We start from the raw sequence: 24176 nt of genomic DNA, 5'->3' as shown, positions 1-24176 counted from the left end.
TTCAAAGAAACTTTGCAACTATATGTCAACTTATTGTTCTAATCCATATGTCAACTTATTGTTCTAATCCTAACCCTAACACCTAACAGTCTTCTGCAGTCTATTCATGATTTAATGAGAGTTAGTTGACAAGTTAGTTAGTAGAGTGTCTAAAGTGGACCATCAAAGTGTAACCAGTACTTTTTATTTATTATTTTTATTTTATATGCACATATACATTTTGTATTTTTATGTACTTGTTGTCGGTTTTACCTCTATAAATAGGAGTGTGGCAGTGGGTGGTTTCTCAGAATGCATGTAGGTTTGTGGAGGGACAAACAGGAAATGGTTGTAAAAATAAGGTGGGGGCGGGGGGGGGGGGGGGGGGTCTTGTCTTTGATACTCTTATTCAGGGCAACTTACAAAACATGCTTTAGTTTCAAATACGAGACTGCAATTGTCAATAGATAAGCATACAAATTAGAGTATACCCTAGAAGTGGCGTTTGCCGTATACCCTAGAAGTGTTGCCTATAAGTTACTTAGTACAAATACACAAAGTCAACACAGTTTTGTTTTATGTTAAATGCCATGATGACTCAGAATTTTTGCAAGAGTTTTCACCTAAAAATATGAACGTATTCGTTTTGTATTGATGCTGTCTGTTGTAGGGGCTACATGATCAATTTTGGTGAAACTGGTTAAGTATGTTTGTGTGAGTGTTTGGTTGTTCTGACGTGTCTACAGGTTTCAAGGATGTTTATGAACATCTACCTTCTGATTTGTATCAGAGGGTCATGTACGCCCATTGCTACTGTTTTTGCCGTGTGTGTGTGTGTGTGTGTGTGTGTGTGTGTGTGTGTGTGTGTGTGTGTGTGTGTGTGTGTGTGTGTGTGTGTGTGTGTGTGTGTGTGTGTGTGCGTGTGTGAATGTCCTATGTACTGACCTTACTATAGACCTTACTAATTTTTACTTTAAAGGAATGGTTCACCCAAAAGTAAAATTCACCCCATGTTGTTCCAAACCCAAAGACTTTCTTTTATCTGTGGAACACAAAAAGGAGAATTTTGAAGAATCTTCATGCAGCTCTTTGTCATTCAAGGACAGTTCATTCATGGTGACCATGGCTGGCAAGGTCATCTCACTTGGAGGGATATATTATCAGTGAAAAAAGGAATTGAATTTCAGTGTGTTCCTCACACAAAGCTATTATGGTGGTTTATTGTCCTTTTTCGACCTGGACGATGGTCACCATGAACTGTTCTTGTACAAAGAGCTCCATGAAGATTCTTCAACATTCTCAAAATTTTCCATACAAGGACAGTTCAAAGTGAATTGAGGCATGCACATCTCACTGATCGTACAATTTCAAATATTGTATCATCTATTACAGTAAATGTCTTGTTTTTGTGTGGATGGATGCTCTTCCCACGCAACCAGTTTGTTCCTCTTCTTTTGTTAATATTACCTTGTGTGAGGAAGTGCAGTAGGATTGTGTTCTGGGAGTGTAAACGTGTACCATTATTCATGTAAAACCTCATTTTCTTATTTCCTCAATGTAATGTCTATTTAAAAAGTCAGTTTCAATAACTGTGTTTGCTGTAAAATATGTTTTGTGCTCTGCACAGTGAAAAATTCAGTGATTCAGACTGAAAAGCTGTCTTTAGGGTATATTTTAAAAGATCAGGGGCCGTATAAGCCACTCAGAGTAAAATTTGTGTCTTAAGTCTGTCAAAATTCTAAGAATTACCTAATTTTACTCTTATTTTACTCTTATAAACTTAAGAATAAGTGTGATTCATAAAGGTTCCCAAGTGTCAAGACTAGGTCTCAGCTCTAGCATTGTAGTCCTTACTTCACAACACTTAAAGGTACAATATGCAGGATTTTTCGCCACCAGGGGTCGCTAACCTCTTACAATAACAAAGGCGTATATTAATGAAGTATATTCCGCATTAAGCGGGATAATGGATCTTGTCGTCAAGCTGATGGATCTTTTATGGATGAGTGAATACATTGATGTTTTTAACATGACTGTGGTATGAAGCAGGGCGCGATTGCTAGACCTATACCAGCGCCACATGCAACGCGAGTCCCGCGGATATAAAGGAATAAGGACATTTCATTCTACCCAACTACACGCAAGTGCTGAATTAATACTCACACAGGTCAGTTTATCAGACGAATGAAACTTGAGGTAACGCAGCGCTGTTTCACTTGCTCTAACAGTTACACTATCACACTAAACGGCATTTGTGGGTGGAATGTTGTTAGTTAGGTTGTTTGTTTGCTGTATGAGACAGTAAGCTAGATCGACATTAGAATAACATACAGATCATATTCTAACTTTTCATCATGTTGAACTACATAACATTGATTAGTTTTATGTACATTTGCTCACCTGTCTAATAAAGTAACATGCAACACTCGCGTCTCTGTCAAGTCAAAGTGAGTCGCGGACGTGGAGCTCTCTGCATCTCGAAAGATGTTGATCTTCGTTTTAGTCCTCTTTTTGTCTCAAAGTCTGCTTGCCATGGTCCATAATGTTTGAACAAAACAACAACAGCGTGAGCGCAACAGATTATGCCCTTCTAGGCATAATGGGCATAACCCAGTTGTCAACGTCTGTCGTCATGGTTACTAGTGCAGTACGAGGTCAAACCTGGCGGAAACCGGGGGTAACGCGGATATGACGCCATTGACTGGCGACTCCTCACCTCTGCTCACACGCCCCGTTTTCTTGGTTAAAATCGCAATTTTCTCACGATTTACAAATTGTTGGAAACATTTGGGATATTGTAAGTAATCAACTAAACAAAATATATAACATTGGCCTAGTGGTTTTTGGATATTTTACTGCAAAAATCCTGCATATTGTACCTTTAAGTGCCACTTCAGTCAGCACTTAAGAATCAGTCTTAGTCTTTACTGAAAGTTGCTTTTAGTTTCTTTATAAAAGTGTCCTACTCTTAGAGAAGTCTTACTTTTTACTAAGAATTATTTGACACTTAAGTCAAAGCCTAAGACTATTCTTAAGAGCATTTCTTAGAAGTTTTATACATACGGGCCCAGGTCCATAACTTAATTAAGGATTAAGTTTCCTTCAGATTTGTCCACCGGTTTGAAAACAACACACATTTGAGTCTTGAGTTGGCAATTTAGACTTAAAGATCGACAGCATGGGTATCATATTGTCTGGCAAAGGCAATCACACAGTGAGCCATCAGCTTTTCCTAAGCACAGCTTGGCAGTATAAGCACATTTTCTGAATTATTTTATTTTACTTTACAGGCATAGTTCAGGAAAAAAAAACCTTCTGTCATCATTTACACACTTTAAAGTTGTTCAAAACCTGTATGAATTTCTTTCTTCTGCTGAACTTTAAAATTAGATATTTTGAAGAGTAACCAAACAGTCGATGGACGGTGGACCCCATTTACTTCCGTATGGAAAACAAATACTATGGAAGTCAATGGGGCCCATCAAATGTTTGGTTACAGACATAAAAAAATGAGGGGGAGTAAATGATGACAAAATTGTATTGTTTTGGGTGAACTACACCTTTAAGGAAAATATAAATGGCACAAACACTGTTTTGTCTCAACATTGTGGGTTACACTCATATGTCCTTTCCCTACAACTCATTACTTCTCCTTTTCCAGCCAACCCTCACACTGGTTTAGTGACATACTAATTTAGCTTCCTTTTCTTACTACAGCGTCAGGTCAACTGACTTTCAAAAGACAGTGTTTCAGAGTCGAGACTCACACATCGCAATCTGAGTTCATCATGGCATCAGAGGTATGTAGTGTTTTGTTGTTTGCAAATCTATAGCTGATTTCATATACAACAGTTGATCAACATCTTCAGTATGTTAAGTGTTCAGTTGAAATGTGGCAGTTGAAAACATTTCATGTGTGACATCTTATAGGGGAATCCTGTTTCTGGTGGTGTTACGTTGCTCCACACTGAATGTGAAGGGAAACACTCATATGAAGTGAAGGGCTTTTTAAACTATAACAAAGGAATGTTTACAAGGTAAGATTATTGATGATGTACAATATATATCCTTTCATGAGTGTGAGATGAATCTATCTATCTATCTATCTATCTATCTATCTATCTATCTATCTATCTATCTATCTATCTATCTATCTATCTATCTATCTATCTATCTATCTATCTATCTATCTATCTATCTATCTATCTGTTCAGCAAGGGGGATAAACTCCTAATGATAAACAACATAAATGTGGAAGATTTGACTCCAGAGGCATTTGCTGATCTTCTGCTTGAAGGATCTCCCTTACTTGTGAGTTTTGCATTTACACAGACTATTGCACTCTCATATCACTCACTTTTCTGTTTGATCTAACCCATCTAAATGTGACCGGTAGAGACAAGTGAAACAAAACTTTTCACTGGGGATTTTTTCGCCTAGTCAGGGAATTTATTTTTTATCACATGGGCTTTTGTGTGTGTGTGTGTGTGTGTTTTATTCCAGAGATTACATCATCATGTTTTTTTTGAGTAATTGCTTGAGGAATAAAACTGTACCTGAGCTAGATTGACTTCATTTTCTTCAACTCTGTTGCTCAAATAATCTCTCTTAGACCATACATCATCCTTGCAAAACAAAAACAGAAGAGTGCGAATCTGAGGAGCTCCGTGTCAATAAAAAGGAGCCGATGCTCATGAGTTTCAGCCTGATGATGGTAAGAGAGTCTGAGCTGGAGGCGTATGGGAGCCAGGAACCATCACCTTCACAACCGGAGGGGGAAGACATTGAGGACGACACTTTCGATGATGAAAATTTGCTAATTGTCTCCATGGTTGATACGAGCTTCAGTCTGGTTCTTGCTCGAGGCTGTGACCCTGACAACCCTTGCAACAACTGTGGAAAGACCAATTGCAAATTTAATGAAGTTGTGGTCCTGCCTGCGAGTGCTGCGGTTACCTCTGGTATGAAATGAGAGTTGGATTCATTGTCATTTTTATCTGTAAATTTGTTTTATGTGTGCAATCAATTGCACAATACACAAATATTTTATCTTTTAAATTTCTTAAATGCTCTAATATTGATGTAAAATAAATAAATAAATAAAAAACCCTAGGGCTGTGCAATGATTAATCGCATCCAAAAGAAAAGTTTGTGCTTACACAATATATGTGTGTGTGTGCTGTGTATAATTATTTTGTATATATACACACACATGCATGTATATATTTGAGAAATATTTGCATGTATATACAATTTATATATAATTTATATTATAAATGAATATACATATTATATATATAAATAACAAATTTTTCTTAAATATATACATGCATGTGTGTGTATTAAACTATACACAATAATCATACATAGTACACACACATATATTATGTAAACACAAACTTTTAATTTGGATGCGATTAATCGCGATTAATCGTTGCACAGCCCTAAAAAACCAAACACTACAATAATGAGATTTTAAAGGGATAGTTCACCAAAAAATGAAAAAAAAAATTTGTCATCAGTTACTCACCCTCATGTCGGTCTAAACCCGTAAGACTTTAGTTCATCTTTGAAACACACGCTTCAAAAAGTTCATAAAGAGAATGTAAAATGAATCCATTTGAATCGAGTGGTTCATATTTTCTGAAAAGACATGATCGCTTTATATGATGAACAGATTGAATTTAGGCTTTTATTCACATATAAACATTGATCAGCGAATATAAACAGAAGCTCAACCGAACCTGCTTGACGTGTGGGAACAAACCACATTGGTTCTTGCTGATGCTCAAATGTGCTGCGTAACACAAGAATGAACGTCATTGGTTCTCGCACAACAAGCAAGCATGCTTGAGCTTCTGTTTACCATATCTGATGAATGTTTGAATAAAAGCCCATATTAAATCTATTCATCATAAAAAACCACCGTGTCTCTTCAGAAAATTTGGACTAAACCACTCAATTCATATGGATTAGTTTTACAATCTCTTTATGAACTTTTTGAAGCTACAAAGTGGTAGTTGCGTCGACTGTCAAGGGAGGGACAGAAAAGCGCTCAGATTTAGTGTTCCGAAGATGAACGAAAGTCATTGTTTTGGGTGAACTATCCCTTTAAGGAATCCAATGCAAAACCAAATGTGACTTTTGGAGAATTGTGTAACAATTCTGCTTCCTTTATCTCAGGTTCTCCGAGGAAATTGTGTCTGCTTAAACAAAAAGAGAATTTGTATATTAAGAGTTTCTTTACGGAAAAGTATGTCACCCCATATAATCATCAGATATGTTTGGATAACACCATGTCAGGTTGGTACCAAATAATATGTGAATATATGGTGTTTGAAATTCCTCTTTTCATGACACTGTTTTTTTTTTTTTTTTTTGTCTGTTCTATTTTTTATTTTAGCTGTCATTATAATTTGGGCCCGATTACCAAAATTGCACTTATATTGTATTTGTTAAATCATGCAGATTATTTGGATTTTGTGTAAATTGCAATGTACTAGCTATTGCTAGAGTATACTTGGCCATGTAATTGTGTATTGCAGCAATATTCTTCATTTTCACTTGCTTCATAAGTATATTTTGAAATTTATTTTGCAATGCTTTGGCTTTTTCAGCACCAATCACCATCTACTCTTACACGATCACAATGGACATTCCAGGTACTCCTGTTGTGCTGAACTTCACAAACACAGAAAACTTCTTCAGATGCACCACAAAGCAAGGTGTAGATACAAAGATTTTAACAGTTACGGTAGGTCTTATTCATTGCTGATGTGTTGTCTTGTTGAAGATACTATTAGGACATACAGTTTACGGTTTTAGTTAGAGCATTAGAACTTAAATTTAACGTTTAATACTAAACATAAACATAGTCAGTAAGATTTTAAACTGCGATTAAACCAAGGTTTTGTACTGTTTTTCAGCAATATAAAAAAAAAGACCTGCAAACGATCTGTGCAGATGAGCCAGAGAAATGGTCCCTTGTATTTTACATGTCTTGTGGGGCAGACAATCTCCGGCGGTTTGAGTCAGCTCTCCACAGAGGATGGTTTATCTACACAAAAAATGTAGACCAAGTGGACATGCAAAGAGATGAACAGTTTTACTGTAAACCCAACAACTTTTTTATCATAATTCACAGTTAGAAAGGCTCATGTTAGAATTCTTGATAGAAACCTAAGAGTTTGTATAGTATGACACTTGTATGACATTTAATAACTGGGAACTGTTCTCAAATATAATGGTAATTACAACCTAACCCAAACATAATGAGTTGACCTTACTATTTGATTCAAGCTGACGTGACCAACCCTAATGAAGCCTGGTACCCCATTAAAAATGCTAATAAATTCTTTGGCTTGGCAACTAAATAAATTGGTCGGATAAGTTTGTTAGGAGGATTTCCAGGCCAAGCATTGGTCAAAGTTGTCACTTATTTTAAATTTAAGTGTTAGGTTCCCTTAGAGAATGGGAACATCTTCCAAAGAATGGTTTGTTTTACTGCCATTGCAGTGTATCCTATTTGCTGACATGTTTTTTTTTTTACTGTGTTTTATTCAAAGTCAGTTTTTTATATTTATACTTTTAAAGTAATATTTTTAAACTAACATATAATTCATATTTATTGCTAACTTATAGTCACTTTTTACACTGTGAAACAAAAGCCTCTGCCTTCAATTTTTTATTTAAACTCAAATTACATTAAAATGACTTAAAACCTTGTATAACATAAACATTTTTGAAAATTGCTTAATTTATTTTGATGAGTTAAAGCAATGTAAAAACATATTAATGATCATATACTTTTTTATAGTGTATGCTGAAACATTAGTTATGTTTTGATATCATTGAAAAGAAGTCTTTGCAAAACATATAATGTGTGTAATTAATATATTTAAAATATCAACTATTATTGCTTTTGTCTGTAAGCTAAATCTACTAACAACTTTGAACAGTTGCTACATTCATGTATAATTTATCATTTTGTGTGTTTATGTATTATGTATCTTCTATCAAATCTCAATAAAATACAGTTTTGAATCAAGTTCAGTGTTTCAGAATGATGATTTATCCAATAACAGTTCCAATGGTACAGTTATCATCATAATTTAAATTATGATGTTTCTATAGTCACTTATTAATAGATGATTTTTGAAGAGATGCTTTTAATTGTACTTTTTTATCACTATTGAAATTTATAACTTGCAAGATGTGTAACACATTTGACTTAATATATTTTAATATACAATCAATAAATATAAATGTGTTTGATAACTGCAGTTGCACAATATATTATGTTATTTTTTATTTATTGTATTTAGTGCTAGAGAAATAACGTAATTTTTGCGATTAGGGCCTAATGTTGACTGTTTAACGCTTTAAAAAATGTAATCAATTATTTCAGCATCCGTTTTTTTTTTCCAGTTCCTGAAAAGATGTCATTAAACAAATGTTAATTAGAATATATTTGATTTATGTATATTTAAATTATGTTAGATTAGGGTCCAATTCTCACAATTAACTAACTTTTAACTATAACTTTGCCTCAGTAAACTCATAATTACTGATTATTAATAGTTAGTAAGGTAGTTGTTAAGGTGGGTAGGAATTGGGATAAGGGATGTAGAATATGGTCATGCTAAGGCATTAATATGTGCATTATTAGTACTAAATAAACAGCCAATATTCTAGTAATATGCATGCTAATAAGCCACTTTAATAGTGAGAATTTGACCCCAAGTGTAAACTGAATTAAATTTTTAGGTGTGATTAATCACTATTAAAACCTGTGTGATTAATAGTCACCTTATACAAATCAATTCACAGCCCTATTTTTACATTTCATTTCACTTTATTTACTTTTTTTTCTAATTCTATGAAATGTCTATCTAACTTAATAAAAAACATTTGTATTCTGCCTTTCAGCTGATAAAAAATAGTTTGTTCTTTAGTCCCTTTTATAAAACACCATTACATCACAATGTAACATAACATGTCTTTATTTTACGTCCTTTAAATTCAACATCACTGAGCCCAAAGACAGCAGGCATCATGCAGATAACTATTTCTGAAACAGTTCTGACCAAGTCCAACTAAAATCCAACAAAATATACAATGAACAAAGAAAATATAAAACAACATGAAATTAGTTAATTGGCAGTCTTATAAGAATATATTAAACCAAACACTTTCATATTTTTTTTAGAAATTATGTGAATTAAAACAACCACAGTAGGCAACAAGTTGATCTGTTCTGCAGCACCAGATAGCACACTTGGCTGAAACACGAGAAAACAGCACATGAAAATCACACTGGAGGCTCACATTATTCTATAGATGAATAAAATTTTAATTTACCGAATTATCCATTTGTTTTCTGACAGGGAACACATAACGAATTGACACATTTTGATTGACAGCCGTCACACCGTAGGCCACTATTGACTCTGTTTACTCCTTTCTTTTCAACCAGTGGATAGGAATAAAAAACAGCTGTTGTAGCCTATTTGTAGAGCGCTGTTATATATAGCCTAGGTGGAAAAACTAAGCCGCAAAAAGAATAAATAAAATGCTTTCTTAAAAAGGCAAAAGAAGGCATGCACGATTTCTTCATATGAAAATTAAAAACCAACAGACAGGACATTTTCTCAATATGCGACGTGCCACGATAAGGGGCGAAAATGCTGTGCGGTAGCCTGCAACCAAAGCGGGATGGGTGGTCACCCTCAAACGTGTCACACATATAGGCATGGTGTCACAGGCAAGGATTGCATCATCCATGTCATCCAATCAGTTGTAAGTCAACAACCAATGATTCATTCCTGATGTGCTTCCCCTTTAATGATTATTTATTCATGCTGCTGAATGCCCCAGTGGCAGGTAGATCCCCTCACACACCACCCTCAAATGTGTCACACAGACTTGTAGACGCCTACTGCTGTCACAGGCACGAATTGCATCATGCTTGTCAGTACAACAAACAATGATTCATTCCTGATGTGCTTCCCCTTTAATGACTGTTTATTCATGCTGATGAATGCCCCAGTCGCAGGTAGATCCCCACACACACACCCCTAGTCTCATTATCACTTCAACACACAAACTGTGACTTTTACACCTCCAATAACTGCTCAGGGTTGTGTTTCCCATACAACGACGTAACTCGCTGCTTCACAAGTGCATCGTTGAAGAAATCAACTTGCTAGTCACGACTGTTTCCCGAAACTGTATTGTCGTTCATTGGTCATTCAACCACGTTTGTGAAACTGTTTGAGATCGAATTAAAGCTAGTTGTTTTGATATTACAGATATGGCATCTGAGCTATTTCTCATTTTCTCAGTTATTTTGCTTTATTTCCAGATTCAATCATAGGCTCGTATAGGGTCGATTGGGTACAGTTGGTATTACAGGCACATTTGAAACACCTTAAAAAAAACTTGCGTGCGCAACAAGTGTGGGATGTGTTTCCCGTACAACGACATAACTCGGTGCTTAACTACCATAGTACGATGCATCATTGAAGAAAACAACTAGCTAGTCACGACTGTTTCCCGAAACCATATTGTCGCAAAGTGGTCGTTCAACCACGTTGGTTTATAACGTCACGCACGTGGTGGAGTAATAACTTCTTTTAATGAAACTGTTTGAGATCGAATTAATGCTAGATGTTTTGATATAAATTACAGATATGGCATCTGAGGACTATTTCTCATATTTCTCTGTTATTTCGCTTTATTTCCAGATTCAATCATAGGCTCCTTCTTACATAGTAGAGCACGTTCGCACATGTGCAGTCTTCAAAAACGGTGCTTTAAAAGGGTCATATAATGCCATTTTTATACAAGTTAATATGATTCTTTAGGGTCTAAATAAAAAGTTTGTAATATACTTTAATTAAAAATTCTCATTAGTAGCCTATTGTAAGGAAACACTCATTACCTGGTCAAAAACAGCTCTGTTTTCAGCACGCCGTTTAAGTGCATGTGTCTTTAAATCATAATGAGCTTCGCTCACTCCGCCCCTCTGTTCTGTGGGGCGTTTTGACACAACACACGTCGAGTGTTGCCTTGACAACAGTTGAGGGTATATTTTGGAGAAAGAATGGCAGCGGGAGTCTCTGAGGACACATCTGTCCAACCGTATCAGTCTGAACCAGAGTCGGACCGGAACAAGATGACGGCCGCAAAGAAGTTTGACAGTTAAGGCTCGAACAGGACGTTTCTGAATGGTTGGTTAACGTAATGTCACTTTGATCTATCTAGTATGTACTGGCAGGGTAGAGTAGTGAGATACGAACGCTATGTGTTTTTTGGAAGAAAAAAAATACTCTGGAAGTCAATGGGTCCAGTTAACTGTTTGGTTACTGACATTCTTCGAAATGTCTTCCTTTGTGTTCAGCAGAAGAAAGAAATTCATACAGGTTTGAAACAACTTGAGGGTGAGTAAATGATGACAGAATTTTCATTTTGAAGTGAACTATACCTTTAATAATTATTAATATTTTAGTAGACAAGGAAATGTTATATGAAAAAAACACTTCTTTTCAGTCCCTAGTTTTGGTGTGGTAACGGAAAAAGCTAAAAGTGTAGGCTGTACCAACTGTAGACTGCCTACCCGGTCTAACCTACTAACTAGAGCACGTTCTCACTCTTCAAAAACGATGCTTTAAATCAAATTAAAAGACGTAAACGACATTTGTATGTATTCTAAATAAAATATATAGATTGTACTGAATGCCAGCTTCCTTATTTGGTTCAAGGTAAAAATTAATTGAGTCCACATGCATGAAAACAAGAAACTCTGCTTCTAACACAGCACGAGACCTGTCGTTGAACTTTGCTTTTTGCGAATGTTCGTTGGAACGATGGTTTCAGGAAACACAGTACACCCCAGCTTGTCATAGAGTTAAAAACATTTGTTTGTCTTTTAACAAGCAGGCTATGTTATATTATTACCTCATGCTTTGGATAGGTTTAATTAAGGAACATTTTAAAATCATTGCTGAATTTGTTTTGGTAATGATGTAAAGAGCTATAAGAGCAAAGAGCACGCACCAAACCTCAAGCATTGGTATAATTTCTAATAACAACTTCCTTTTCCTACCACATCAGGGTTACTGACTTAGAAAGGGCAGTGTTTTGAGAGTAGGGCTCACATGCTTTTTTCATCAGCACATTGATCAACATCAACATGGCAGCAGAGGTATGCAATTTCGTTCCAACAGTTTAATTTCTTTATAATTAGCCTACATATATAGCAAAATAATAGGTAACACTTTACAATAAGGTATAACATTAGTTAATTCGTTAACTATCATGAACTAACAATGAGAAAACTATTTTTACAGCATTTAATAACCTTTAACAATGAACAATGAACCATACTTGAACCAATTAACAATGAACCATACTTCTACAGCACTTAGTTTGTGTAAATCACAGCATTTGATAACTTTAAGATCAAAAGTTGCATCTGTTAACATCAGTTAGTGCACTGTGAACTAATATGAACATGTACATTTTTATTAACTTACATTAACAAAAATGTACGTTCAAATTAAATGTACATGTTCAAAACTGTGATTTACACAAACTAAGTGCTGTAGAAGTATGGTTCATTGTTAATTCATGTTAACTAATGTTAACAAATGAAGTGTTATTAAAGTTTTACAAAAATAAATAAAAAAATATAGTTATTGATCAATGTCTGTATTAGTGTATCTGTCTATCTCTATCTGTCATCTGTCTATTTCTCTCTATCTCTCTATCTTTCTGTCTGTCTCTATTTATCTATCTATCTCTCTATCGTCTGTCAGTCTATCTGTCTGTCTGTCTGTCTGTCTATCTCTCTTATCTATCGTCTGTCTATCTATCGTCTGTCTGTCTGTCTGTCTGTCTGTCTGTCTGTCTGTCTATCTCTCTTATCTATCGTCTGTCTATTTATCGTCTGTCTGTCTGTCTGTCTGTCTATCTCTCTTATCTATCGTCTGTCTATTTATCGTCTGTCTGTCTGTCTGTCTGTCTGTCTGTCTGTCTGTCTGTCTGTCTGTCTGTCTGTCTGTCTGTCTATCTATCTCTCTATCTTTCTGTCTGTCTGTCTATGTATCTATCTCAGGGCTCCAGACTAACTTATTTTACTAGGAGCGCTAGAGCCCCTGACTGAAAATTTCAAGCAGAAAATTTAGGGGCACACCTTAAATCGGCTTGCAATGCAATTATTCAAATTTCCCCCAAAATAACTATAATACTGACAAATTCTTTCATAATAAACAGGCTTAACGTACAGATATTACAATGTGCAGTTTTATTTTAAGTTCACAGGGCTCCAGACTAACATTTGAGGGCAGCAGCACCGGAGCCACTGAGTTCTACAAAAATATGTGCACTGGGGCTGACAATAAACCACTAAGCTTAATTTAGGGTGTAGATGAAATTAACTTTAATTATTATCATTCATAATGTCTTAATATTAATTAAAAAGTAAAACGAGTGAAAAAAATTATATTAGGGAGTGAAAATAGCCAATAAGCATCCTACTGTTTACAATGGTAATTTAATTAAATTTTTATTTTTAAATAAGTGTTTAAATAAGAGTTTTCCTACATTTTAATTATTTTTTGTTTTAAGACAATCTTTGAACGATGAACAAAAAAATGTGTTCGTCATCACATTAAAAATAAAATTTCTACATAATATTATAGTTTTGAAGTGCTGGAAAAAGATGTGTAGTACTTGTAAGCGTTTGACTATTTCTGTCACAATACTATGGTTACTACATTAGCCTAAATCCATGGTGAATGTTGCTGATTTGTGGACTGAAACTTTCTATAGTCTGTCTGTCTGTCTGTCTGTCTGTCTATCTATCTATCTATCTATCTATCTATCTATCTATCTATCTCTGTCTATCAATCTATCTTCTCCTTATTCACAAAGGGAGATAAACGATAAGTAGCAAAAAATGAAAATTGTCTTAGAAATTTGTTTTTGTCTTTTAAGTTCATTTTAACAGGTTTGTTATATTATTATAATAAACATAATTTTTTAAATAAAAAATATTTATAAAAATATAGTAATTGATCAATGTCTGTACGTAACGTGGCATTTTGTGTTCACTGTGACCCAGTTCCCTTTCGAACGGTCACTTCGTATTGCGTAGCTATACGCAGTGGGGGAAACTCCTTTTCCTCGATTTATAGAACCCTTTATGTAAAACGCATTTGCAGCAGCACAGCGGAACATGAGCGTCTGGCACGCTCATAGGCTGCGCTGCGGCAACTGCATATCCAATGGCGCGGGAAATGAAACCTTCGCCGTCGAACAAGCCTTCAGCCTGAGCGAGCTACAGTTCAGCAGACGACACAATTCAACCGTGTTTCTCCTGACGCCGTCTCTCCTGTGGCTATCCGGCGATATCCTTTTCATTATTCTTTTTTTTTAAGTGTTTTATCTGTACGAGCGTTGTTTCAAAGGCGGACGAACACGCTAAATGCATTCCATGCCTGGGACTTCACCACGCGGAGAATGCATTGTCTGCCGGCGGATGTGCGGCCTGCGAGAGCATGCCTATCTCCGTGCTGCGAACTCGGCTAGCCCTCTCCCGTGATGGCGACATCGCCTCTCCCGCGCTTCCCTCTCCGGCCCTACTTCAGCCGAAGAAGAAGAAGCACCGCAGCCAACGGCAACCGGAGAGCATGGATGTTAGTGAACGCACGCCGGCCACGTCCCCGCGTGCCTCACTCTCTCCAGCTCCTTCATCTCCGGTCCTGTTCGAGGTAGATCAGCTAAAGAGCTACCAAGGCCACAGCACAGGCTATAGGGAGGAATATGGCGAGTTTGGTCATGCTCGAGCGCCACCTCTGGCTTACCCTCACTGACATTAAGGACGTGGAGAGAACGAGGTTCCTCGACGCCCCAGTATCCAGCACCACCCTCTTCGGCCCGGCGGTGAAGGGGTTCTCGGAGAGATACACCGAGGCACAGAAAGCGTCCCAGGCCATGCGTCACTTCCTGCCTAAGCGCTCTAGCTCAGCGTCGAGTGCTCACAAGCTAGTCCCGTCGACGCCTCGGCCAACAAAGCCCGCGAAACAGGCCTCTCAGCCCCGCCCTGCGGCTGATGCCCTGCGCCAGCCAAGAACAACAAAGCGCTTCCCGCTTCCCCGACGCCAAGGCCCGAGACCAAGCGCTGCGCCCCACACAGCGCCGCCAAAGTCGTCCTAGCACGCAGAGGAAAGAGAGAGGGCACGAGTCCCGCACTCGCCGGACCACCCTCGAAGAAGCCAAGAAAACTTCCCACAGCCCCCTGTTCAGTTCAGGCGGCTGGGGATTTTATTACTACAAACAGGCCCGCAACAGTAAGCGCGTTCTTGCAAACAAACGCCGTTTTTACGGCGACCCAAATAGAGCACAAAAAGAGCATGTTTCACAAATACAACACATGGGTTCACGGTCCCCCTTCATCAGGCGGCTCCCCCCCGTTGTAATACTGACTTCCCCACACGCAAATGCTTGTACAGTCAGTCCAATACTCAATGTGTGCACAAATCACAATATAAGGGTATCAGGTCCCCCTTCACAAGGCGGCCCCTCCCCTGTTGTAACACTGACTTCCCCACACGCAAATGCTTGTATAGTCAGTCCAATACTCAATGTGTGCAAAAATCACAATATGAGGGTATCAGGTCCCCCTGCATTAGGCGATCAGCCCCAATCTGTGTGTCAAGCCCTAGCCACACGGGTTCTAGCCTGGCAAGCTATCCCCGGTGTGTCGAGTTGGGTCATAAACATTATAAAACGAGGTTACTCGCTCCAATTCGCTCGCAGACCCCCAAAATTTCAGGCGGTTCTCGAGACTTCGGTGAGAAGCAACGTGGGTCACGTGCTTCGCACCGAAGTACAGAATCTTTTAGCAAAAGGGGCGATAGAATTAGTTAGCCTGGTTCTACCAGAATCTCGTACATTTCATTTGTACAGAGAGTCTGGCCTCACTCCATTGAGAAACGTTTACTTCCTTGTAGGCGGGTTCTCTGTTAAAGTTCAAAACTATTGGATCTGCCCAGAGTCACTCAGGATCTGCCATAGCCAATCGCTAACGTGTGGTCGTGACGTATGTCATGCGCCCAAACCGGCTGGAAACAAGTCCGAATTCCACATTCATAAATCTAAATATCTAAATGCTAAACCTCTCTTTCTTATATTTGTGAAAGAATTTTAAAAATACCTCTTTTCAATTAAGTTGTCTGAGAACAAAAAAAGTCTTAAAAACATTATCTGTTTGTAATTATTTTCCTTTTTTCAGTGTCATGTTTTTCTCTTAACTTGTTAATGTTTATTTTATATTATCCCCCTACTGTTTTATTTTTGTTTTGTTTTTTATTATTATTATTTTTTGTTTGTTTTTGTATTATGTTTTCTGTTATTACTTGTGTATTGTTTTAAGCAATAAAAAAAAACAAGTCCGAATGATCAGAGGATTATGTTTAGAATAAGATGTCTGTCAACGAGAGCTGCATGTTTTGTTCATCGAATTTAAGAGTTCAAGGAACAATTCTAAATGTATATTTGACACTAAGGACAGTGATGTATTCAGTCAACTGTCGAAGCTGGGTGTAATCATTAACAATACGCCGCTGCGGTCGTTTCGGATCTGCCGCAAATGCTGTACAGTGATCATCGTGCACGCCGAGCTGCCCAGCACGAACTCCTAACCTTTCTGCCTCCCTCACTTGGTCCTCCATTAGTGCAACAAGAGGAGACGACAACAACTATCGGCTTTGCATCCCTATCGTTCGCCTTAGCTAACTCATTCACCACTAGCGGAGTGAGCTGGAAAATTAAACTTTTCCCGAACCCCGTGGGGAGGAGGGCCACAACATCATGGCCACCAACAACACTTAGCAAACATTGATCTTGCTCCGGCTTTAACTTCTGTATATTAGGCAGTTTTTCAACAACGGACCGAATAGATTTTCTCACGTCTTTCTCCGCTGCCATCACTGAACTCCAACTCAAACTGACGCGCTACATCAACGTCATCGTTCTCAGCCACTCCCTCTATTCGCTGATTGGTCCTACAAAAAATTGATTTCTGGAAACCTAAGAATATACAGCAGTCCCAGACATAGTACTGAAGGAAAATGAAATTGAGCGGAAGTGCGTAGGAGGGCGGAGCCAGGCTAAGAATTAGTCCCCCCCGCGCTAAAACATATGGGTTTTTACAGCCGCTATTTTCTGATTCCGAAAAAAGAGACATTTGAACAAAGCTCTCATGAGGCGGCCGTTCAAAATATTAACTATCAAACATATCCTCGCGCAAGTGCGCCCGGGGGATTGGTTTGTCACAATGGATCTGAAAGATGCTTCCTTTCACATTCAAATAAATCCTCGTCACAGGCCATTCTTGAGATTCGCCTTCGAGGGGCAGGCTTATCAATACACCGTTCTGCTGTTCGGTCTATCTTTAGCACCCCGCACATTAACGAAGTGTGTGGATGCAGCGCTTTCTCCTCTGAGACATCAGGGAGATCGCGTGTTAAATTATCTCGACGACTGGCTGGTGCTGGCACAGTCGAGAATCGAGCTGTTAGCTCACAGGGATTTGATTCTCGGCCATCTAAAATGCCTGGGTTTCACAATCAATGTTTCAAAAAGCAAACTAACCCCCAGCCAGAGCGTGATCTTTCTGGGCACAGTTTTAGACTCGAGAGCTATGACAGCGCGACTCACACCAGAGCGCGCTATCTCAGTGCGAGCGCTTGCAGGCACTTTCAGAGCGCGCGCGCCACTGAAGACATTTCAGAAACTACTTGGTCTCATGGCAGCAGCATCGCCAGTACTCAGCTTGGGATTACTGTGCGTGCGCCCGCTGCAGCATTGGCTGAAACGCCGTGTGCCAACTCACGCATGGCAGTCAGGCAACTTGCGCGTTATGGTGAATCACGGTTGTTTAAGAACCCTGATTCCCTGGCGGGCTCAGAACTGGTACCACAAGGGGGTGACAATGGGAACAATTTCCAGGAGGAAAGTGGTTCTTACAGATGCGTCCAACCTGGGTTGGGGAGTCGCTGCACAAGGGCATGCCTGCATCCGGCCTGCATCGAGCACGGAGCAGAGCTTACATATTAACTGTCTGGGTTGGCCCTGAAGGCATTTCTGTCGAACCTCAGAGGTCACCACGTTTTAGTCCGCATAGACTATATGTCAGTGGTGGCCTACATAAATCGCCAGGGGGACATCAGGTCAGGAAACCTGCATGCGATGGCGAGAGACCTCCTCTTATGGGCACAAACCAACCTGAGCTCTCTGAGAGCAGCGCATATCCCAGGCGTCCAGAATGTGGGCGCGGATATGCTCTCACGGGGCAACACTCCCCTCGGCGAGTGGTCCCTGAACCCACAGACAGTCAGTCTGATATGGAAGGTGTTTGGCGAGGCCGAAATCGACCTTTTCGCCTCGAGAATCAACACCCACTGCAAATTGTTCTTCTCGAAGAACAGGGACACTCCCCTTTATGCCTTTCCCCCCGTTTCAATGATTCCACAAGTCATCAAACGGGTCAGAGAGAGCGGATGCCCAGTCCTTCTGGTGGCCCCTCTCTGGAAAACCAGACCGTGGTTCCCGGAACTGGTTCAGTTATCGGACACAATCCCATGGCCTGTCCCACTGAGGCAGGGCCGGCGATTGCTATAGGCAACCTAGGCGATCGCCTAGGGCGGCAAATGTGTTAGGGGCGCAGGCGCCCTCTAGTGTCGCCCTTTGCCTACTTCCCATTATCATAGAATTAGAATGACAAGCGAAATAAAACATGTTTATTAAACATGATCATCATAAGGCGCCCCTCAGCCACACGTTTAATTACTTGTCAACTTAATTATTAGATTGAATTGATGATTATTGTCGATCATTTCCTAATGTCGGGAGGGGGGAGTTGCGTTGCGTTGCGTTGCGTTGCGTTACGTTAGGTTAGGCAAGGCAAGTGCTGGCACGTTGATCGAAAATGAAGCGGTCAAAACCCTCTTGCTGTCATGAACTGCTCGGTGGAAACAGACAGTGGTGATCCAAACGCAGGCTTTATTAAGAGGAGAATCCAGAGACAGGTACACGGAAACAGGCAGGGGTCAAAACCAGGTAAGCAGTCCAAACAAACATCAAATCCGTGCAGGGATAAGGCAAACGGGAAACCGGGAACAGGCAGATAATCAGGGAACCGAAACACTAGAATACAAGGAAACTGGAACAAGGCTAGATAATGCAGTCAGACACATAAAAACAATACTGAGCCCTGAACAAAGGGAAAACTCAGGCTTAAATCAAGGACGCTAAATCTAAAACAGGTGCAACAAATAAACCATAATCAGTCCATGGCTAAACATAAAGGAAACAATAAACTAGGAAGGAGTGCCCCCCAGAGGCTCAAGCGGGCACTCCAGCTGCAGATCGTCACATAACCCCCCCCCCTCTAAGGAGCGGCTTCCAGACGCTCCTAAGAGCTCCGGAGGGAGGTCGACGGGGGATGGGATGGAGGGCCAGGCCCGTGGAGAGGCAAGGGGCCAGGCCCATGGAGAGACCTGGGGCCTGGAGACCAGAGCAGGGCAAGAGACCATGGGGGAGCACACTTGGAAGGGTACCAGGACGGAGCAGACTCGGACGGAGACGAGGGCGGAGCAGACTGAGGCGAAGGCCAGGGCGGAGCAGGATGCGGGCATGGCCAAGGCGGAGCTGGCGGACCCTCGGGCGTCCAGGGCGGAGCTGTCGGACCCTCGAGCGTCCAGGGTGGAGCAGACTCAGACGAGGGTGAGGTCCATGTCGACGTCGTCTCCATGGCCCTCACAGGGTACCTCCTGCCTCCCCCCAAAAAATACTTGGGGAAAACCACGGGAGGAACCTCCAGGCTGTAAATGAGTTCAGGAGAGGCCTCCCGGAGCTTGAAGGGCGCAGGCAAGGCGAGGCGCAGAGGCGGGGCCGGCAGGGCGAGGAGTCTGGGAACGCCCTTCGGAGCCTGGCGAGGCAAACGAGTCCTCCTTCTCCTTCTGCGACGACGCGTCACTGGGCTTGACTCACTTGACTCGGTAGACTCGGGACTCGGTTCAATTGACTCGGGACTCGGTTCACTTGACTCACTTGACTCTGCGGCACTTGACTCACTTGATTCGGCTGGCACGCGCTCAGACTCAGTAGAAAACTCTTGAGGCAGGAATATAACGGAGCTTACGTGAAGTGTTAGAACGTCGGGATTCACATGTTGCGTGGATACGGCGGACCCTTTACGAAGCGCTGGTTCAACTGGGCTTTCATGTAGCGCAAACTCGGCGGAGCACGTGTGATGCGCTGGTTCACCGGGAGACTCTAGATGCGTGGATTCAGTGGGTACCTTGTAAAATGGCGAATCGTCGGATCCTCTGCGAAGCAAAAGTTCCAAAAAATCCACAGTAAAAAGCGAACCGCCCATGGAAAGGGCCAGATCAATATATTGGGTAAGAGTCCAGCTTGAACTCGGAAACGGTATAGCAGAGCCGAGCGGTTCAGACAGTCCTCCCCGAAAGAGCATCATTAAACAGAAATCATCTAAGTAGGACTGATGAGAGAGCTTAAAAAAATCTGTCACAAAAACCTTGAGAGGACGTTCTCCTTGACGGAGGCTTACGATCTGCGCTGTGGGATCCATAACGAGGTCCGTGCTCCTCTCAGCCGCTGGATCAGTAGTGGCTCAGTATTCTGTCATGAACTGCTCGGTGGAAACAGACAGTGGTGATCCAAACGCAGGCTTTATTAAGAGGAGAATCCAGAGACAGGTACACGGAAACAGGCAGGGGTCAAAACCAGGTAAGCAGTCCAAACAAACATCAAATCCGTGCAGGGATAAGGCAAACGGGAAACCGGGAACAGGCAGATAATCAGGGAACCGAAACACTAGAATACAAGGAAACTGGAACAAGACTAGATAATGCAGTCAGACACATACAAACAATACTGAGCCCTGAACAAAGGGAAAACTCAGGCTTAAATCAAGGACGCTAAATCTAAAACAGGTGCAACAAATAAACCATAATCAGTCCAGGGTAAAACATAAAGGAAACAATAAACTAGGAAGGAGTGCCCCCCAGAGGCTCAAGCGGGCACTCCAGCCGCAGATCGTCACACTTGCACAGGGAAGAAAAGGAGAAAGGAACAAGATAAAAAGAAAGCCCAGTATAGAGGTAAGTCTTCTCATCTCAGCCATTAAGTTGTCAAACGAAATAAATTTACTTAGTGTTGTGCAAAGGCATGTAGCCTACTGGCCATCGGGACTACCGGGGGATTCCCGGTGGGCCGACGTGCTTTTTGGGCCGATACATTTCGAATACTTTTATATATTTATTTATTTTTTGTCTGAACGGCCCATAAAACTCGTACATCGGCGGCCCATTCGTTTTGTTTTGTTTAATTGGTGGCGCTGGGTTATAACTAGCTTTCAAGTATAGAAATGTGTACAAAACTTATTAGGCTATGAAAGTTTCCTTTATTTTTATTATTGCATTTGTTTTGCAATATATGGCTATTAAATACCCATATATTGTAAAACAAATGCAATAATAAAAATAAAGGAATATATCTTAGGAATAGCCTAGAAAAGGAATAGCCTATTACTGTCATGGGATTAATATTATAACTATTATTATGCAGTAGTGTAATGTAGACAGACACTAACAAAATAATAATAATAACCTTTATTTTATAAAGCGCCTTTAAAAGCAGCTTCTCAAAGCGCAGTATAGGCCTAAACAATGGGCAATTGTTAATAAAAAAAAAAAACCTTCAACAAGTGAATGCAAGTTTAAAAAAGTATGTCTTAAGGTGACCTTTAAAAATGGCATAAGACTTGTCTTCCCTAAGTTCAAGAGGCAGAGAATTCCAAAGGACAGGTGTTAAATTCATCAATCTGGTGCATTTTGAGAGCTCCAAAAAAAAAGCTCCAACCCATATTCAGTTACCCATATTAAACCCCCTTAGCCTTGTTGCAGCCCATTAGATTAGTAATAATGGTGGTAGAAATTGTAATTTATCTACTTCAAGTTACATGGTCAGATAAAATGTATTTGTACAATGCAACTGGGGGGGAGGGGGCGCAAAACTCAATCTCGCCTAGGGCAACCAAAGGGCTAGAGCCGCCCCTGCACTGAGGAAAGACCTCCTCACACAGGCGAACGGGACATTGTGGCATCCGAGACCCGATTTATGGGCCCTCCATGTTTGGCCCCTCAACGGGTACCAAAGGAGCTTCCTGAGAAGGTCTTAAGCACCATATCTGAAGCCAGGGCCCCGTCGACTCTGCGCCTTTATGCTTAAAAATGGTCGGGTTTTTCCAGCTGGTGCTCGAAAAACCAGGCTGACCCAGAGTCATGTGAGATATCTGTGGTTCTTTCATTCTTACAGGAGCTGCTGGATGCGGGTCGCTCCCCGTCCACGCTCAAAGTATATGTGGCAGCTATAGCAGCACATCATGTTCTGGTGGCTGGCCAGTCACTGGGAAGAAACGACCTGGTCGTGAGATTCCTTAAAGGTGCTAGGAGGATGAACCCCTCCAGACCTCCGTCTGTGCCGTCTTGGGACCTCTCCACGGTCCAGGGGGCTCTGAAAGGTCCGCCTTTTGAACCGCTTCAATCGGTTGATCTAAAACCTCTCTCGCTGAAGACCGCTCTCCTTATTGCGTTGACATCTATCAAGCGAGTGGGAGATCTGCAGGCGCTCTCTGCAGGCATGTTTGGAGTTGGGTCCATATGACTCCAGAGTCATCCTCAAGCCCAGACATGGTTACGTTCCTAAAGTGCTCTCAACACCGTTCAGAGCACAGGTGGTGACGTTATCAGCCCTCCCTCCTTCTGCAGAGGATGGAGAGGTTAATCTTCTCTGCCCTGTCAGAGCGCTGAGAATCTATCTGGAGCGTTCTGCGTCTTTTAGACAATCAGAACAGCTTTTTGTCTGCTTTGGTGGTAGATCCAAGGGGGATCCAGTCACTAAGCAAAGACTGTCTAGATGGATAGTGGATGCTATTTCTATGGCTTATACCGCAGCGGGTCAAGTTTGCCCTATAGGCATCAAGGCCCATTCGACCAGAGGTATGGCCTCGTCATGGGCTTGGTCATCTGGCATTCCCATTAGGGATATTTGTGATGCGGCCGGCTGGTCCTCGCCTTCCACATTTATGAATTTCTATAATATGGAAGTGCCTTCCCTGCAGGCGAAGGTGCTTTCGGTATGATTAAGAACCGTCAGTGGCCGGTCTTGTCATATAGTACTGTGCACAATCACAATCACATATATATAAAACCCGCTGCTGGCCGGTTGTATTCATGCATAAACCTGCTGTTGCCGGGTAGATTTACATATATAGATAACCCGCTGTTGGCTGGTTATATGAGATACATAAAACCCACTTTGGCCGGTTATATTCCATACATATATAAACCCGCTTTGGCCGGTTATAATTTTATATATAAACCCACTTGACTGGTGGTATGTTCATATACTAATGACCCCGACAGTGTCTGGGTTTATTGGTGTAGTAGGTTGGGTTATTACTAACTGGCTATTTTAGACCTGACGGGGTCTGGTCTATTTATACATAATTATGCGGTTATGGCTTGTTCTGCATGCTCAGGGGTCCTGAGTTGCAGTGGCAGCCAGTTATCCAGTGCGGCTTTTTGCAGGGCGTCCCCACTGCGTATAGCTACGCAATACGAAGTGACCGTTCGAAAGGGAACTACTCGTTACTCACGTAACCTCAGTTCCCTGAGTTAGGGAACGAGTATTGCATAGCCAGCCGCACTATAGTAACATGGCAAGTTGTCGCTTCAGTCGTTAAACCTGCTATAATGGCGAATTTGGGGACTATTATAGTCTGAGGTCACGCCCCCTTGGCGTGCGACCAATGAGATCACTCTGCGTCATACACGTCAGAGCCCGCCAAGGGGTGTGACCTCAGACTATAATAGTCCCCGAATTCGCCATTATAGCAGGTTTAACGACTGAAGCGACAACTTGGATATGCAGTTGCCGCAGCGCAGCCTATGAGCGAGCCAGACGCTCGTGTTCTGCTGTGCAGCTGCAAATGCGTTTTACATAAAGGCTTCAGTAAATCGAGGAAAAGGCGTTGCCCCATGTTCTGATTAGTTAATTTGGGTTAGTGTGTATATTATTCCTGTCTGCAGTTTATTTATTAA

The 24176-nt window shown here is 40.9% G+C and overlaps 2 protein-coding genes across 2 annotated transcripts in view; both read left to right on the top strand.

The window, feature by feature from the left end:
• Nucleotides 1-3671: 3671 nt before the first annotated feature.
• Nucleotides 3672-7161, top strand: il1fma (interleukin-1 family member A). The gene is made up of 7 exons (XM_056251336.1): nt 3672-3779; nt 3910-4016; nt 4194-4290; nt 4592-4940; nt 6163-6282; nt 6597-6733; nt 6906-7161. Exons 1-7 carry the CDS (start codon nt 3768-3770, stop codon nt 7125-7127), a joined length of 1044 nt encoding a protein of 347 aa, XP_056107311.1. The 5' UTR covers nt 3672-3767; the 3' UTR covers nt 7128-7161.
• Nucleotides 7162-12172: 5011 nt separating this feature from the next.
• si:ch73-226l13.2 (uncharacterized protein LOC100150092 homolog) overlaps nt 12173-24176 on the top strand; it is a 24253-nt gene continuing 12249 nt past the window's right edge. The window contains exon 1 of the mRNA XM_056251350.1: nt 12173-12184. Within this exon, the coding sequence (XP_056107325.1) occupies nt 12173-12184 (12 nt within the window). The remainder of the gene's footprint in view (nt 12185-24176) is intronic.

The sequence above is a fragment of the Rhinichthys klamathensis genome, unplaced genomic scaffold, assembly GCF_029890125.1.
Source record: "Rhinichthys klamathensis goyatoka isolate OS25496 unplaced genomic scaffold, OSU_Roscu_1.1 h1tg000082l_1, whole genome shotgun sequence".
In the NCBI taxonomy this organism is placed as follows: Eukaryota; Metazoa; Chordata; class Actinopteri; order Cypriniformes; family Leuciscidae; genus Rhinichthys; species Rhinichthys klamathensis.
This window is presented reverse-complemented; position numbering and strand designations above follow the sequence as displayed.